Below are 16,082 nucleotides of genomic sequence, written 5' to 3'. Positions count from 1 at the left end.
TGAGCCAACAAAGCTTAGTTTTTAAAAAGCAAAGATTAACTTGTTTTAATCATTAAAATTAGGGGAAGGATTTAAATTTATTTGGTTTAATAAAAGACAAACCAACCAAAATGAAAATACTATAGGACAAATGATCAATTTTATGTAGCAAAAATTACAGGGAAAAAATTAGCAAAGGATTAAAAGAGAGCACAGAGGAGACACATTAAAGATGGTGGCTGAGTAACAGCTTCCCTGCAACTGGGCACGGTGAGTCTGGAGAGATAAGACTCCAGACATCTCTGGCTAGTGGGATCTGCCTATAATCATCCCTTTGAGGATACAGGGAGTCAGCAAGGGACTTCCGGACCCCAAGAGGAGGAAATAAACAGTGGGAAACTGGCAAGTGGTTGTGTGTGTTTGATCGACCTAATCACACCGGCAACCATAAGTACAAGCAGCAGTGAGACTGCAAACCGGAAAGGCCTTACCTGTGAACTGTTTCGGTGTTTTTGGACTTGGCACTCAGTTTAACTGCCTTGGGGAGAGCTTGAGCAGGAGTGCGGAGAACTTTGGGCATTGTCTGGGGACCCAGACAGAGCCACTGAGCTGGGCTGCAGGGAGCCATTGTGTGAGAGAATTGCCCTGGCAAGCTCCGCACTCAGGGTCCCAGAGCAAGGATCGGGCAGGACCTAGTAACCTAGCGACTGAGCAGCTTAAAGGCGGGGACTGAGCTGCCTTACAGCCTTAACCCTTAGGGGCAGAGTGAGACAGTTTTGGCACACTGGAGGCTCGGACTATTGCCCTGGGTAGAGTGCCGTGGTGTCACAGCTCATAGCAACCTCAAATTCCTGGGCTTGGCACTGCCTGGACCTCCATAAAATCTATGCCATGACCCCGCACCATCCGGGACTCTGCATGCCCTGAACAGGAACTGCAGGAGCCGTGCAACCCTGCATCCTCCCTCCTGTGTCCTCCCAGCCTCCACATTGGCCAGCTCCTCTGGCCAGGGATACTGGTAGGCACGAGCCTCTGGAGTCCTCCCTGCCTCTATGCAGAGCCCTTCTCCTGGCCAGAGACTGCTGGAGCCGTGGGCTCTCTGTGCCAAAGTCACTGGGTGCCAGGCACTCCCAGAACTGTGCACAAAACATCCCGCCCTGTTGCTGGATCTGGGTGTGTCACACGCCGGAGCTGCTTCCACAACCAGAACTCTGGAGCAGCCCCTGAGGAACTACACAGGTTCACTCCCTACAAAGATCAAGCAACAATAGAGTGATCACTCCAGGATCTAATCTTGGAGAGACACCTCCCCAACTCTGAGGACGGCCAGAGGCAACGGTGAAAACAATCATGAGGCGAAATCAACAGAAAAACTCTGGCAATATGAATAATCAGAGTAGATCAACTCCCCCAAGGATCAATGGGGCAGACACAGCACAAGATCCCATGCACAAACAAATAGCTGAGACGTCAGAAATCGAATTCAGAATCTGGATAGCAAATAAGATTGAATTAGAACTCCAAGCAGTAACCCAAAAGATATCTCAAGAGTTCAAGGAATTCAAAGACCAAATGACCAAAGATTTTGACTCATTGAGACAAGAAGTTACATCCCTCAAAGATCTGAGAAACACAGAAGAATCCCTCAGTCACAGAATGGAGCAAGCAGAAGAAAGGATTTCTGACATTGAAGACAAAGTTTTTGAACACTCCCAAACTCTCAAAGAGGATGAGAAATGGAGGGAAAAAACAGATCACTCTCTCAGAGAGCTCTGGGATAATTAGAAGAAAACCAATATTCATCTTATAGGGATCCCCGAAAGTGACGAAGTGGCTTCACAAGGCACAGAGTCTCTTCTCCATGAGATTATGAAGGAGAACTTTCCAGACATGCCAAGAGATACTGAAATTCAGATAGCAGACACTCCAGCACAACTCAACCCAAATAAGACATCCCCCAGACACATCATAATCAATTTCACTAAAGTTAATATGAAGGAGAAAATTCTGAAAGCTGCCCGATGAAAGAAAACCATTACCTACAAGGGCAAGAATATTAGAATAACTGCAGATCTCTCTGCTGAAACGTTTCAAGCTAGAAGAGGATGGTCATTGACTTTTAATCTCCTAATACAAAATAACTTTCAACCCAGGATCCTATACCCAGCTAAACTGAGTTTCATTTATGACAGAGAAATTAAATACTTCAATGACACTCACATGTTGAAGAAATTTGCCATAACTAAACCAGCTCTCCAGGATATTCTCAGACCTATCCTCCATAAAGACCAGCGTAATCCTCCACCACAAAAGTAAACTCACCCAGAAAATTTTGATCAAATTCCAACTTCCAGAGTCGCCAAAGGATTAAAAATGTCCACTGGACTCTTGAAAGGCTGATCAATATTTTCAATTAGCAAAGTATCTCAGGAATGGAAGAAAAAGTATCCAATGTACTCAGCTCTACTATGAAGCTAAATTATAGCTTTCACATGAAGGCTATAACCCAACTATAGCACAAGACTATGGGGAAAGGGCCAAGGAAGGGGAAGGGAGGGGGGAGGTTTCTGTGGAGGGAGGGTAATGGGTGGGGCTACATCTACGGTACATCTTAGAATGGGTACAGGCGAATCTTACTAAATGCAGAATACAAATGTCTACATACAGTAACTAAGAAAATACCATGAAGGCTATGTTGAACAGTTTGATGAGAATATTTCAGATTGTATATGAAACCCACACATTGTACCCCTTGATTGCACTAATGTACACAGGTATGACTTAACGATAAAAATAGATAAATTAAAATAAATAAATAAGTTTTTTATGGTAAAAAAAAAAAAAGAGAGAGCACAGAGACATAATAACCAGTGGGAATCTATGGACTTCCATTAGGATCCTGATTCAAACAAACAAAAAATATCTAAAGTACTCAGAAAAATATGAATGCTGATTGAGTATTTGATAATAGTAAGGAATCATTTTCTTTAGATGTGATAATGGTATTGAAGTTATATTTAAGAAGAAGAATTTGTAGTCAGTAGAAGTACATACCAAAATACTTACAGGTAAAATTATATGATACCTGGAATTTGCTTCAAAATTCTCCGAGGTAGAGGGAATATAGTTGGGAGGTGTAAATGCTGTAAGATTGACTGTGAGTTATAATTATTATTATTATTATTTTTTATTGTTGGGGATTCATTGAGGGTACAATAAGCCAGGTTACACTGATTGCATTTCTTAGGTAAAGTCCCTTTTGCAATCGTGTCTTGCCCCCCAAATGTGTGGCCCACACCAAGGCACCACCCCTCTCCCTCCTTCCCTCTCTCTGCTCTTCCTTTCCCCACCCCGCACCATGACCTTAACTGTCGTTAATTGTCCTCATATCAAAATTGAGTACATAGGATTCATGCTTCTCCATTCTTGTGATGCTTTACTAAGAATAATGTCTTCCACTTCCATCCAGGTTAATACGAACGATGTAAAGTCTCCATTTTTGTTTTTAATGGCTGAATAGTATTCCATGGTATACATATACCACAGCTTGTTAATCCGTTTCTGGGTTGGTGGGCATTTAGGCTGTTTCCACATTTTGGCGTTTGAAAATTGAGCTGCAATAAACAGTCTAGTATAAGTGTCCTTATGATAAAAGGATTTTTTTCCTTCTGGGTAGATGCCCAGTAATGGGATTGCAGGATGCTTTGAGGTTTCTCCATACTTCCTTACAAAAAGGTACTAGATTGCAGTCCCACCAGCAGTGTAAAAGCGTTCCCTTCTCTCCACATCTACACCAGCATCTGCAGTTTTGAGATTTTGTGATGTGGGCCATTCTCGCTGGGGTTAGATGGTATCTCAGGGTTGTTTTGATTTGCATTTCTCTAATAGATAGGGATGATGAACATTTTTTCATATGTTTGTTAGCCATTCGTCTGTCTTCTTTAGAGAAGGTTCTATTCATTTCTCTTGTCCAATGATATATGGGATTGTTGGCTTTTTTCATGTGGATTAATTTGAGGTCTCTATAGATCCTAGTTATCAAGCTTTTGTCTGATTCAAAATATGCAAATATCCCTTCTCATTGTGTAGGTTGTCTATTTGCTTTGGTTGTTGTCTCCTTAGCTGTACAGAAGCTTTTCAGTTTAATGAAGTCCCATTTGTTTATTTTTGTTGTTGTTGCAATTGCCGTGGCAGTCTTCTTCATGAAGTCTTTCCCCAGGCCAATATCTTCCAGTGTTTTTCCTATGCTTTCTTGGAGGATTTTTATTGTTTCATGCCTTAAATTTAAGTCCTTTATCCATCTTGAATCAATTTTTGTGAGTGGGGAAAGGTGTGGGTCCAGTTTCAGTCTTTTACATGTGGATATCCAGTTCTCCCAACACCATTTATTGAATAGGGAGTCTTTCCTCCAAGGTATGTTCTTGTTTGATTTATCAAAGATTAGGTGGTTGTAAGATGTTAGTTTCATTTCCTGGTTTTCTACTCCATTCCAAGTGTCTATGTCTCTGTTTTTGTGCCAGTACCATGCTGTCTTGAGCACTATGGCTTTGTAGTACAGACTAAAATCTGGTATGGTGATGCCCCCAGCTTTATTTTTGTTACTAAGAACTGCCTTAGCGATACGGGTTTTTTTCTGGTTCCATGCAAAACGCAGAATCATTTTTTCTAAATCTTGAAAATATGATGTTGGTATTTTAATAGGAATGGCATTGAATAGGTAGATTGCTTTGGGAAGTATAGACATTTTAACAATGTTGATTTTTCCCATCCATGAGCATGGTGTGTTCTTCCATTTGTTAATATCCTCTGCTATTTCCTTTCTGAGGATTTCATAGTTTTCTTTATACAGGTCCTTCACCTCCTTCATTAGTTATATTCCTAGGTATTTCATTTTCTTTGAAACTATGGTGAAGGGAGTTGTGTCCTTAATTAGTTTCTCATCTTGACTATTATTGGCATACACAAAGGCTACTGACTTGTGGACATTGATTTTATATACATTACTGTATTTTTTGATGACTTCTAGGAGTCTTGTGGTTGAGTCTTTGGAATTATCTAAGTGTAAGATCATGTGGTCAGAAAAGAGGGAGAGTTTGACCTCCTCTGCTCCCATTTGGATTCCCTTTATTTCCTTGTCTTGCCTAATTGTATTGGCTAGAACTTCCAGCACTGTGTTGAATAGTAAAGGTGACAGAGGACAACCTTGTCTGGTTCCAGTTCTAAGAGGAAAAGTTTCAGTTTTACTCCATTTAGTAAAATGTTAGCTGTGGGTTTGTCATAGATAGCTTCAATCAGTTTTAGAAATGTGCCACCTATGCCTATACTCTTCAGTGCTCTAATTAGAAAAGGATGCTGGATTTTATCAAATGCTTTTTCTGCATCTATTGAGAGGATCATATGATCTTTATTTTTGCCTCTGTTAATACGGTGGATAACATTTATGGACTTGCGTATGTTAAACCAGCCTTGCATCCCTGGGATGAAACCTACTTGATCATGATGTGTGATTTTTTTTATGATAAGCTGTAATCTACTGGCTAGGATTTTGTTGAGAATTTTTGCATCTATATTCATGAGTGAGATTGGTCTGAAATTCTCCTTTTTGTTTGGGTCTTTTCCTGATTTTGGTATCAGGGTGATGTTTGCTTCATAGAACGAGTTGTGGAAGGTTCCTTCCTCCTTGACTTTTTGGAATAATTTCTGCAGTATAGGAATAAGCTCTTCCTTGATGGTTTGATTGAATTCTGGTGTGAAGCCATCTGGACCAGGGCATTTTTTTTGGAAGCTTTTTTTTATTATTATTTTTTAATCTCAGTGCTTGAAATTGGTCTGTTCAGGAGCTCTATTTCTTTCTGGCTAAGTCCAGGGAGAGAGTGTGATTCCAAATATTGATCCATTTCCTTCACATTGTCAAATTTCTGGGCATAGAGTTTCCGGTAGTATTCAGAGATGATCTCCTGTATTTCTGTGGGATCAGTTGTTATTTCCCCTTTATCATTTCGGATTGAGGTTACTAGAGATTTTACTTTTCTATTTCTAGTTAGTCTGGCCAATGGTTTATCTATTTTATTTATTTTTGTCAAAAAACCAACTCCTTGTTTCATTAATTTTCTGAATGATTCTTTTGTTTTCAATTTCATTGATCTCTGATTTGATTTTGAATATTTCTTTTCTTCTACTGGGTTTAGGTTTAGATTGTTCTTCTTTTTCAAATTCCATAAGATGGCTTGTGAGTTCATTGATGTGCTCTCTTTCTGTTTTTCGAATGTAGGCATCTAAAGCGATGAATTTTCCTCTCAAAACTGCTTTTGCAGTATCCCACAGGTTTTGGTAGCTTGTGTCTTCATTGTTGTTATGCTCAAGGAAGTTAATAATTTCTTGTTTTATTTCTTCCTGCACCCATCTGTTATTCAACAGAAGGTTGTTTAATTTCTATGCCTTTGTGTGGGGTCGAGCATTTTTGTTAGAGTTGAGTTCCACCTTTAGTGCCTTATGGTCTGAGAAGATACAAGGTAAATTTCAATTCTTTTGATTCTGTTGATATTTATTTTGTGTCCCAGGACATGATCAATTTTCGAGAATGTTCCATGGGGTGATGAGAAGAATGTATATTCTTTATCTTTGGGATGGAATGCTCTATATGCGTCTATCAAGCACAGTTATTCTAGGGTCTCATTTAAATCTCTTATATTTTTGTTTAATTTTGTATAGAGGATCTGTCCAGCTCTGTAAGAGGGGTGTTAAAGTCCCCTGTTATTATGGTATTATTGGATATCATATTGCTCAGACTGAGTAAGGTCTGTTTCAAGGATCTGGGAGCATTTAAATTGGGTGCATAAATATTTAGAATTGAAATGTCTTCTTGTTGTATTTTTTCCTTGACCAATATAAAGTGACCATCTTTGTCTTTTTTGACTTTAGTTGCTTTAAATCCACATGTATTTGGAAATAAGATTGCAAGTCCTCTTTTCTTCTGAATTCCATTTGCCTGAAAAATTGTTTTCCAACCCTTGACTAGGAGTTTTAATTTGTCTTTTGAAGCCAGGTGTGTTTCTTGCAGACAGCAAATGGATGGCTTGTGTTTTTTAATCCAGTCAGCCAATCTATGTCTCTTCAGTGGGGAATTCGGCCATTAACATTTATTGAGATAATTGATAAGTGTGGTAGTATTCTATTCGTCTTATTTTGTGAGAGACCTTTGCTTAGTTTTATCTTTTGCATCAGTGTGGAAGTTAGGTTCTGTCCTTTAATATCTGAATTCTTACCTTGCTGCTGATCCACTGTGATGGTCAGTGTGTAGAACAGGTGGAAGTATTTTCTGGGGAGCTGGTCTTAGTATGGCGAATTTCCTCATTGTTTGTATATCCGTAAATAATTTGATTTCTCCATCAGTTTTAAAGCTTAGCTTAGCAGGGTATAGAATTCTGGGCTGGAAATTGTTCTGTTTAAGTAGATTAAATGTAGATGACCATTGTCTTCTTGCTTGGAAAGTTTCATTAGAGAAGTCTGCAGTCTCTCTGATGGATTTGCCCCTGTAGGTCAACTGGCGCTTACTCATGGCAGCTTGTAGAATTTTTTCTTTTGTCTTGACTTTGGACAGGTTCATCACAACGTGTCTTGGAGAAGCTTGGTTAGAGTTGAGGCGACCTGGGGTCCAGTATCTCTCTGAAAGCAGTGTGTCAGAATCTTTGGTGATATTTGGGAAATTTTCATTTATAATATTCTCTAGTATGGCTTCCATTCCTCTGGGGCAGTCTTCTTCCCCTTCTGGGATTCCTCGTATGTTGGAACATTTCATAAAGTCCCATAATTCTGACAGTGAACGTTCTGCTTTCTCTCTCTTCTTTTTTGCCTCTTTAACTATCTGAATTATCTCAAGAACTTTGTCTTCTACCTCTGAAATTCTTTCTTCTGCATGGTCTAACCTGTTGCTGATACTTTCCATTGCATCTTTAAGTTCCCTAATTGACTGCTTCAGTTCCTTCAGCTCTGCTATATCCTTTCTGTATTCTTCATATCATTCATCTCTTATTTGATTCTGTTTTTGGATTTCCTTTTGGCTATTTTCCACTTTATTAGCAGCTTCTTCATTGTTTCCATCATTTCCTTCATTGTTTTCATCATGTGTATTCTAAATCTGTCATTCCTAACATTTCTTTATAGGTGGAATCCTCTACAGTAGCTACCTCTTGATTCCTTTGAGGGGTTGTTCTGGACTGGTTCTTCATGTTGCCAGGGGTTTTCTGCTGATTCTTCCTCATGAGTGATTTCTTTTATCTGTTTCCTTGCCCTAATTTTCCTTTCACTTCCTCTTGCTCTTTAAGTTCCCATGCCTGTGCATTAAGGTTTTGATGAGTCCTTTTGGTATAGGACCAGAAGGATGAGAAGGTTGAAGAGCAAGAAGGGATAAAAGAAAGAAAAAGAAAGAATGAATGAATGAAAAGAAAATAGAGAAAGTAGGGGGGTGGGTAAAAGGGAATATTGACAAAAAGAAGAGAGGCACAGAAAGAGGGAGACAGGAGCAGTATAGGTGTATAGTAGGGTTCTTTGACCCAACCTTAAAAAAAACCCCAACCTCTGAGGGTGCCAGGTTGGGTGGTTCCCTTGAGGTCAGCAGCTCTTTGCTAACCTGATTGGACACAGTACCCCACCTCCACTAAGTAGAGAGGAAAGACAAAGATACTATAAATCAAACCAAAACAAGCAAACAGAAAACTTTACGGGATAAAATTGGGTGAAAAACCAAATAATAGGGGTAGAAACACTAGCAAAAATGAAGTTCTAATTATTGAAAAAGGCAGCAATGGAAAATTGTATTTAAACTAGAAAAATGGAGAAAGAAAAGAAAGAAAAAAAAGAAAAGAAAAAATGTGTATGGAAAAGGTTGAAATTAAAAAACAAAACAACAACAACAAAATAAAAAACAAACAAGTAAACAAACAGGAAAAAACCCCAACCAAAAACAAAGCAGTATATATCTTGTGGAATATTGTCTGGGCAACAGGTGGTCTTCTGGGGGATGAGATGTTAATCACAATGCTGATACGATTGGAGGCCTCTGCTGATTTCTCAAACCCCATAGGGTGGAGACCCTAAATTTCTTCCCAGCCCTCTTAACAGGCACTTTAAACTTCTAAATTTGGCTAAGCAGAAGCTTTCCCAGGAAAGTGCTTGTCGCTGGGATCACTGCTGAAGTGGCTATCCACTTACTCAGTGTGCCAAAAGCGGTCTCACTCTGCCCCTGAGGGTTAAGGCTGTAAAGCGGCTCAGTCCCTGCCTTTAGGCTGCTCAATCACTAGGTTACTAGTTCCCACCCGATCCTTGCTCTGTGACCCTGAGGGCAGAGCTTGCTGGGGCAGTTCTCTCACAATGGCTCCCTGCAGCCCACAGTGAACACTATTAGCTCCATCTGGCTCAGTGGCTCAGTCTGGGGCCTAGACAGTGCCCAAAGTTCTCCACACTCCTACTCAAGCTCTCCCCAAGGCAGTTCAACTGAGTGCCAAGTCCAACAGCACCCAAACAGTTCACAGGTAAGGTCTTTCCGGTTTGCAGTCTTGCTGCTGCTGTACTTACAGCTGCCGGGGGGATTAGACAGATTGAACACATGCAACCACTTGCCAGTTTTCCACTGTTTTTGTCCTCTTTTTGGGGTCCAGAAGTCTCTCGCTGACTCCCTGTATCCTCAAAGGGATGATTACAGGCAGATCCCACCAGCCAGAGATGCCTGGAGTCTTATCTCCCCAGACTCACGGTGCCCAGTTGCAGGTAAGCTGTTACTCTGCCGCCATCTTGCTCCTCCCCCCTCTGTGAGTTATAATTATTGAAGCTGAGTGATGGGGCCATGGAAGTTCATTGTATTTAGTTTTTACCTATCCTTGAAATATACTAAAGTAAAAAGTTTTAAAGTTTCTTTTCATTGTCATTACAAACTCAGTCTGAGAGTCACTAATATAAAGAATCTGTCACATTCCTCTTGGTATTTGGTTATTAACAAATATTAATATAATGTCTAAAACTAAAAATGCAGCTATATTTTGGGAATGATTTGACATTTCCCTTTGAACATTAGCCAAAAGAAAACCGAAATCTGCTACATTTGCTACCAAATTAGCACTTAAACTTGGAGTTATTAACACCTCAAACCTATGGGGGAGTTTTTTTGAGACAGTCTCACTTTGTCATCCTGGTAAAGTGCTGTGGTGTCATAGCTCACAGTAACCTACAGGCACCTGCCATAACGCCCAACTATTTTTAGAGATGAGGTCTTGCTCTGGTTCAGAGCTGATATCCAAATTTTGAGTTCAAGTGATCCACTCATCTCGGCCTTCCAGAGTGCTAGGATTATAGGCATGAGCCACCACACCTGGCAATGGGGGAGATTTTAAGCTTAGCTAATGAAAAAACTGTTTCATTTTGCTTTTGGCAAGAGTTAACCTTTGGCACACTTGCGTTTTTAATGTTTAAGTGTTGTTGACTAGTCTTATTATGAACTGAATTTCGACTTTTGCTATAATGTGTATATTTTTCTTTGCTTACATTCCCCGTAGAAACAATGACAGTACAATTTGTTTAACAAGGTTCTACCATCTTCTATTTTTAAAAGTGTGCCTGTAGGCTCACAGGGGCCAGAGAAACCTTCCCTGCACTAAGCCATCTACAAGATTGCTGGCTCTTTCAGCCAGTATGAACTTTCCTTTCTGCTACCAGCTCTTACTCTCCTCCAGAAGATATGTTTTTGAAACCAACTTTGGTAGCACCAACTCCATTAATTAACTAGTTCTCCTTCTCTGGAGACCAAAGAGCTTGGAGTAGGGTGTGGGGTGAGAGGAGAATTGGAAAAAACCTTAACAAGATAGAGGATGTTTAGCTCTCAATAAAATAAGAATTCCTTGCAGTTAAAAAATTGCTTGGGCATAAAATAGGGGAAGGAAGACAGATGTCAGCTATCTTCCTTGAAAAGTCCATTAAGAGGAGGCAGCAGTTTTCTGATTGGAAGGTTTCAGGAAGCCCTGCTAGCAAAGCAAGGGGGTCTCAATCCCTTTATGAGACCTTGACCTCTTGATGAGACTCCTTCCCCTTTCCAAATTCTGGTTCTCAATGCCTAGGTCTCAGATGTGGTACTGTGTTTTAGAGTGGATTCTAGGAAAAGATGCTGGTGCCAGGACAAAGAAATCTTCCCCAGAGAGGCAGCACCTAGACCCTTGACCTCAAATCAATGTCCAGTGTGTTTGGTAATGATGGATAGGACACCAGATCTCCCTTTAAGAAAAAGCTGAAGCCCTCTGACAGGGTGAGCACTTACACTCTAGTTTATCCTGGGGTCTTCCTGTCTCCAGCAGGGACAGGTAGCACACAACATCCTTCAGGTACACGATGGCAGATTCTGAGCATGAAGCAGCAGGGGCTCCTGGGAAGGTGGCAGCCACCTGATTTTCAGCTGGTTCTTGCTTCCTGGCTATCCTTGATTCTGTGACAGGAAAAACAAACATCAGGGGACATTTTGTGTTAGCCCATTGTTCCCCAATTCTTTTCATGGTGGAGGCAATAATTATTTATGTGTCTTCAAAGGTTACAGAGACATGATCAAATGAGTCACCCTAGAAATCCAATTTATGGGGTTTGTATAAAGTGGGCCCTCTGTGTGGGCCCTGTTCCAACCCTTTTAAGGGCAAGACATTTGTAAGACATGCATGAATACTCTGGGAATATTCAGAGATGACAGTGATTCTTGGTAATAGCAATAGTCAAATGCCATTTGGCCTATTTTCGGGGGAACACATTCAACTTGTAGAAGTCATTTTGACAGGGATTTCAAAATGATAAATGACCCATAGTCATTTACTAATATACACTTTCACAATTTTCTCTCAAATGCTTATAAATACAAATAGAGACAGATAAATATTCAAAAGGAAAAAACTAGAATTGACCATCAACCAATCTCTAGAAAGTAGGAAGAACTTTGACGAATTGCAAGCCTAATCAGTTGGATTAAGAAAATATAGAAAGTGACTTATTGTACCACAGGAAAAGAGTAAATTTCCCCCCTAAATTTTTCAACACTTAGGTGGAAAATTCTTTGTCTCTTCATACTCTGTTTTTTGGTTTGGAAATAAAAGATCTATTAATAACAAGAAAACTAGGCATTTCTGTTTAACTGTGTGAATTTAAATATTTTTTTTTTTTTTTTTGAGACAAGAGTCTTACTTTGTCATCCTGGGTAGAGTGCCGTAGCATCACAGCTCACAACAACCTCCAACTCTTGGGCTCAAGTGATTCTCTTGCCTCAACCTCCCAAGTAGCTGGGACTATAGGTGCCTCCCACAATGCCTGGATATTTTTCTTACAGATGGGGGCCTCACTCTTGCTCAGGCTGGTCCAGAACCTGTGAGCTCAGGGTTATTCACCCGCCTCGGCCTCCCAGAGTGCTAGGATTACAGGCCTGAGCCACCACATGTGGCTGAATTCTATTTTCTGAGAAACTTTGACTGCTCTCTCTCTTCTCTATCTCCATGTTCATCAGAAATGATTTCTTACTATCTCCTAGTAGACAACTCTACTAGTACAACTCACAGAAAACAACTAACTAAGGAATAAACAGAAGACGGGCAGTAGAGAATCCAACTTTGGTACTGTAATACCACAAAAAATAAAGTGCTGAAGGCATAAGCAGTGGTGGAGACAGTCTTGACAGTAAGCCCAGTGGAGGAGGCAATGTTCCCCACACTCTCTCCATTCAGAGAACAAAACAGCCAAGCAGTGTGAGTGAACACTCCCTCTCAGGCCAGCAGAGCTGTGCTGGATGAAAGCTTAACAAGTCCTGGGTGTTGGGCTGTGGGTCTGTTAGCCATTATCCAGATGGTCAGTAGGAGAGACCACAGGTTGCTGACACACTCTGTGCGATACCAAGTTCTCCATGAAGAGACCAAGATGGAGACTATGAAACAGAGCTACAAAAAAAGGAAGGAATCTTTATCCAGAAGTCTCAGAGGACCAGATTTTTAAAAGTAATTTCTTATTGGACAAGACCCTCAGTAGGTTACAAGAAGAAATATCCTCTATTAAACAAAAGCAGAAAGCCTTAGGATTGAACAAGTAGAGATGAAAATACTGTAGGATAAGATAAAATCAGGAATAGTGAGATAGGGGAGGATTGTAATAAAACTATATATGCAACAGAAGTATGAAAATCACCTCTGGAAGAAAAGTTATGGAGAAGCATAACTTAATAATGGAGGAGAAAAACGAGTGAAGGGCTTTGTACTGGGCTGTCCATTTATCCCAAGTTATTGCTTTAGCCTCAGAGTATTCAGTTATTGAGACACTATCAATGACTTCCACTTCAACTAAAATGGAGTGACAAGGACCAAATTTACTCTGCCACTTAAAATAATTAAAAAACTGGACAAAAGATATGAAAGGGCAGTTCATAGGATACTGAATATCAGGCAGCACCAAACGGTGATCCTGAGATGATGGATGACCCCTATGATTGCTGTATCATGCTGTTAGGAACGAGTTTCTAGATTGCATCCTAGGAAGGGGACCCAGGGAGATCCTGGCAGCCTCTCTGAGTGGAGAAAGCTGGGAGCCCAAGTTGACTTGAGTTCCCAGAGCAGAACACTGGAGAGGAGGGGGAGGAGGGGGAGCACTGCAGGGGGAGAAAGCTCTGGAGAGGCGGAGAAGGTCCCTTTGAATAACCAGTAGAGTTCCTTTCAATTTTTCAGCTGATTATTGATCAACAGACTCATGGGAGGAAACTCAGGCTGGCAAAAGAACCAGTATTAGAGAGAACAGTCCCTGGAATGCAAAAAGCACTGAGAGTAATGCCTATTTCCACTCATCAGAGTAGAACATCCTCATAATTCATGAATCACTGGGAGAGTACTTAGCTGAGTTTTGCCTCAGAAGTGAGGCAAAATTAGCCCTAGAATAAATGCCTCTCTGGCCCTTCCCAGTGAAGCTTAAAAGACCCCAAAAGATCAGACTATTTCCAAATAACCTAATTGTACCCCTAAACAAAACCCAAGAATATCTGTAGGTATGCAAAAATATCTAGTACCCAACATTTAATAAGGAGATAATATGTACTACACACAAACTCCTTCAGAAGACTTAAGAGGCGGATATCCTAACCCAACCAATTTTGTGAGACCAGCACTACTCTAAAATTCAACCCAGACTATACCAGGCCAATGGCAGAAAGCAAGACTGGGATTTTAGAATTGGGTTTGCATGAAATAGCGCTCTTGCACAAATAGGCATACTCCCCCCACCCAGTTTCAGTTTTCTCCTCTATTATAAGAAGGGATTGAATTAAAACTGATGTTCACCCCAAGTCTTGAATGACACAAATATTTGTGACTACCATGTTAAGTGAAAAACAAAGCTGAATCTAAAATGATATACACAGTACAGTTTTATCCCAATTCTGTAAAAAATTTATAGAAAAAAAGCTTACGAGAAAATTTTACACACACACACAAGTAATTGCATTGGTGGGATTATGGGTGTTTTTTTTGTTTCCTTTCTTTTTCTTTTTTTATTCTAGTTATATTTTAATAAATATTAACTGACCCCTGTGTACTTGGTATCTGTATAGACATGGGAAATATTTGGAAAGGATATGTACCCAGTTCCCAACAACGGTGATCTCCGGGTCACCAGAGATGAAAGAGAGGGAAGAAGGCTTTAAAGAGAGGTGGTGACATTAGGTGACTTTTACACTTTGGATTGAAAATATTTTTCAAAAAAACATTAAAGAAAACGCTCTCAAAGATGAAATAATTTAAATTTATGTAATCAATTACAGAATTCAAAAGAAGAAAACATAAACTTACATGTTTGCTTTGATAACTTTCTGAGCTGATATTTAAACACTGAAGCAAAAACATTTGTTCAAAATGTGATAATTGAGTTCAAGGTGAATTAAGGATTATTTTTTTCTTAAAACTGGGAGATGAGGCCAATATTAGTTTGAAAAGTAATTTAAAACAGCGTTCTCTGCCCTAAAATTCCTCTGTGCTTTGTCCATTCATTCCTCCTTCCCTCAGCCCCTGACAACCACCGATCTTTGTTGTTTCTTTCTTTTTTATGAGTATATTACTTTTATACTTGGGAACAACAATATTGAGGGACTTTCCTTGAGACTCCAAGATTCTGGGTTGTGGAAATATCTCAACAGCCTAAGAGACTAACTAAAGACCAGGGGGCTGAAGTCCTCCTTGTTCATCGCCATTGGTCCTGAGCCTTCATGAAGGGAAAGGTGGACTCAGCCTTGTTTTTTTCAATTAAAAACTTAATGTGTTGGGTTGTACTCCTATATTATGGAGCACTGGTTGCTTTAAAAGTGATCTAGTAGTGACCTTGGTGATCTGTTTGGTAGTATTTATCTTCAGATATATATTTTTTAAAAATATGTGCGAGTTAATTATCCAATAGTTAATAAATATGTCTATTTTGTGCAAAAAGCTATTTTATATGGAAAGCTCAGAATCAAGGTGCTGGAATTAGGGAAAACACAGTTTCCAAGTTAAAGTAGTTTAATAATAAGAATTGCATTGGAGGTAACAGATTTGTTTTAAAATAGAAACGCTCCTATATTTAGTTTAAGCAACTTAAATCATCTGTATACCAACCTTTTTAGTTTGAATTTTGGGGTCTAGGCAAATTAATAGAAGGATCAGTGAAGATGGGAAAGCCTTCAACAGGGGTAATAAAAAAGCTTGAGGGGACAGAAGCTTCTGGAATGGAGAGTGGATGGGAAGAGTATTTTTTTTATAATATTGTTATTTAATTTCAGTTATGAAGAAAAATGTTCTCTAAGATGTTACCATATACCTTTGCTATTTCAGTTGGTAACATCTATTGGGTCCCAGGTATATGTTGACAATGCCATTTCCATCTTTGATCAGTGAAGTATCTTTGGTCAAATTCCTTAAGCTCTCTGAGTTTCTTGGCCTCGTACATAAAAAAGCACTCAAATTTACCTCCATGGATTATTAAGTTGCATTAAATTGTGCTAAACAAATTAACTTAAAAACTTGGCACAAAATATATGCTTAATGATTGTTAGTTTTCTTTCCTTACATGCAATCATCAGG

General features: G+C 39.7%; 1 protein-coding gene across 2 annotated transcripts in view; it reads right to left on the bottom strand.

Annotated features, from left to right (window-relative positions):
• The window catches only part of DGKG (diacylglycerol kinase gamma), a 224,144-nt gene that overhangs the window by 135,716 nt on the left and 72,346 nt on the right, over positions 1 to 16,082 (bottom strand). For both annotated transcript variants that reach the window (XM_053565639.1, XM_053565638.1), the window contains exon 6: positions 11,282 to 11,446. In XM_053565639.1, the coding sequence (XP_053421614.1) occupies positions 11,282 to 11,446 (165 nt within the window). The remainder of the gene's footprint in view (positions 1 to 11,281; positions 11,447 to 16,082) is intronic.

Source organism: Nycticebus coucang, chromosome 16, assembly GCF_027406575.1.
Source record: "Nycticebus coucang isolate mNycCou1 chromosome 16, mNycCou1.pri, whole genome shotgun sequence".
NCBI classification, from domain to species: Eukaryota; Metazoa; Chordata; class Mammalia; order Primates; family Lorisidae; genus Nycticebus; species Nycticebus coucang.
This window is presented reverse-complemented; position numbering and strand designations above follow the sequence as displayed.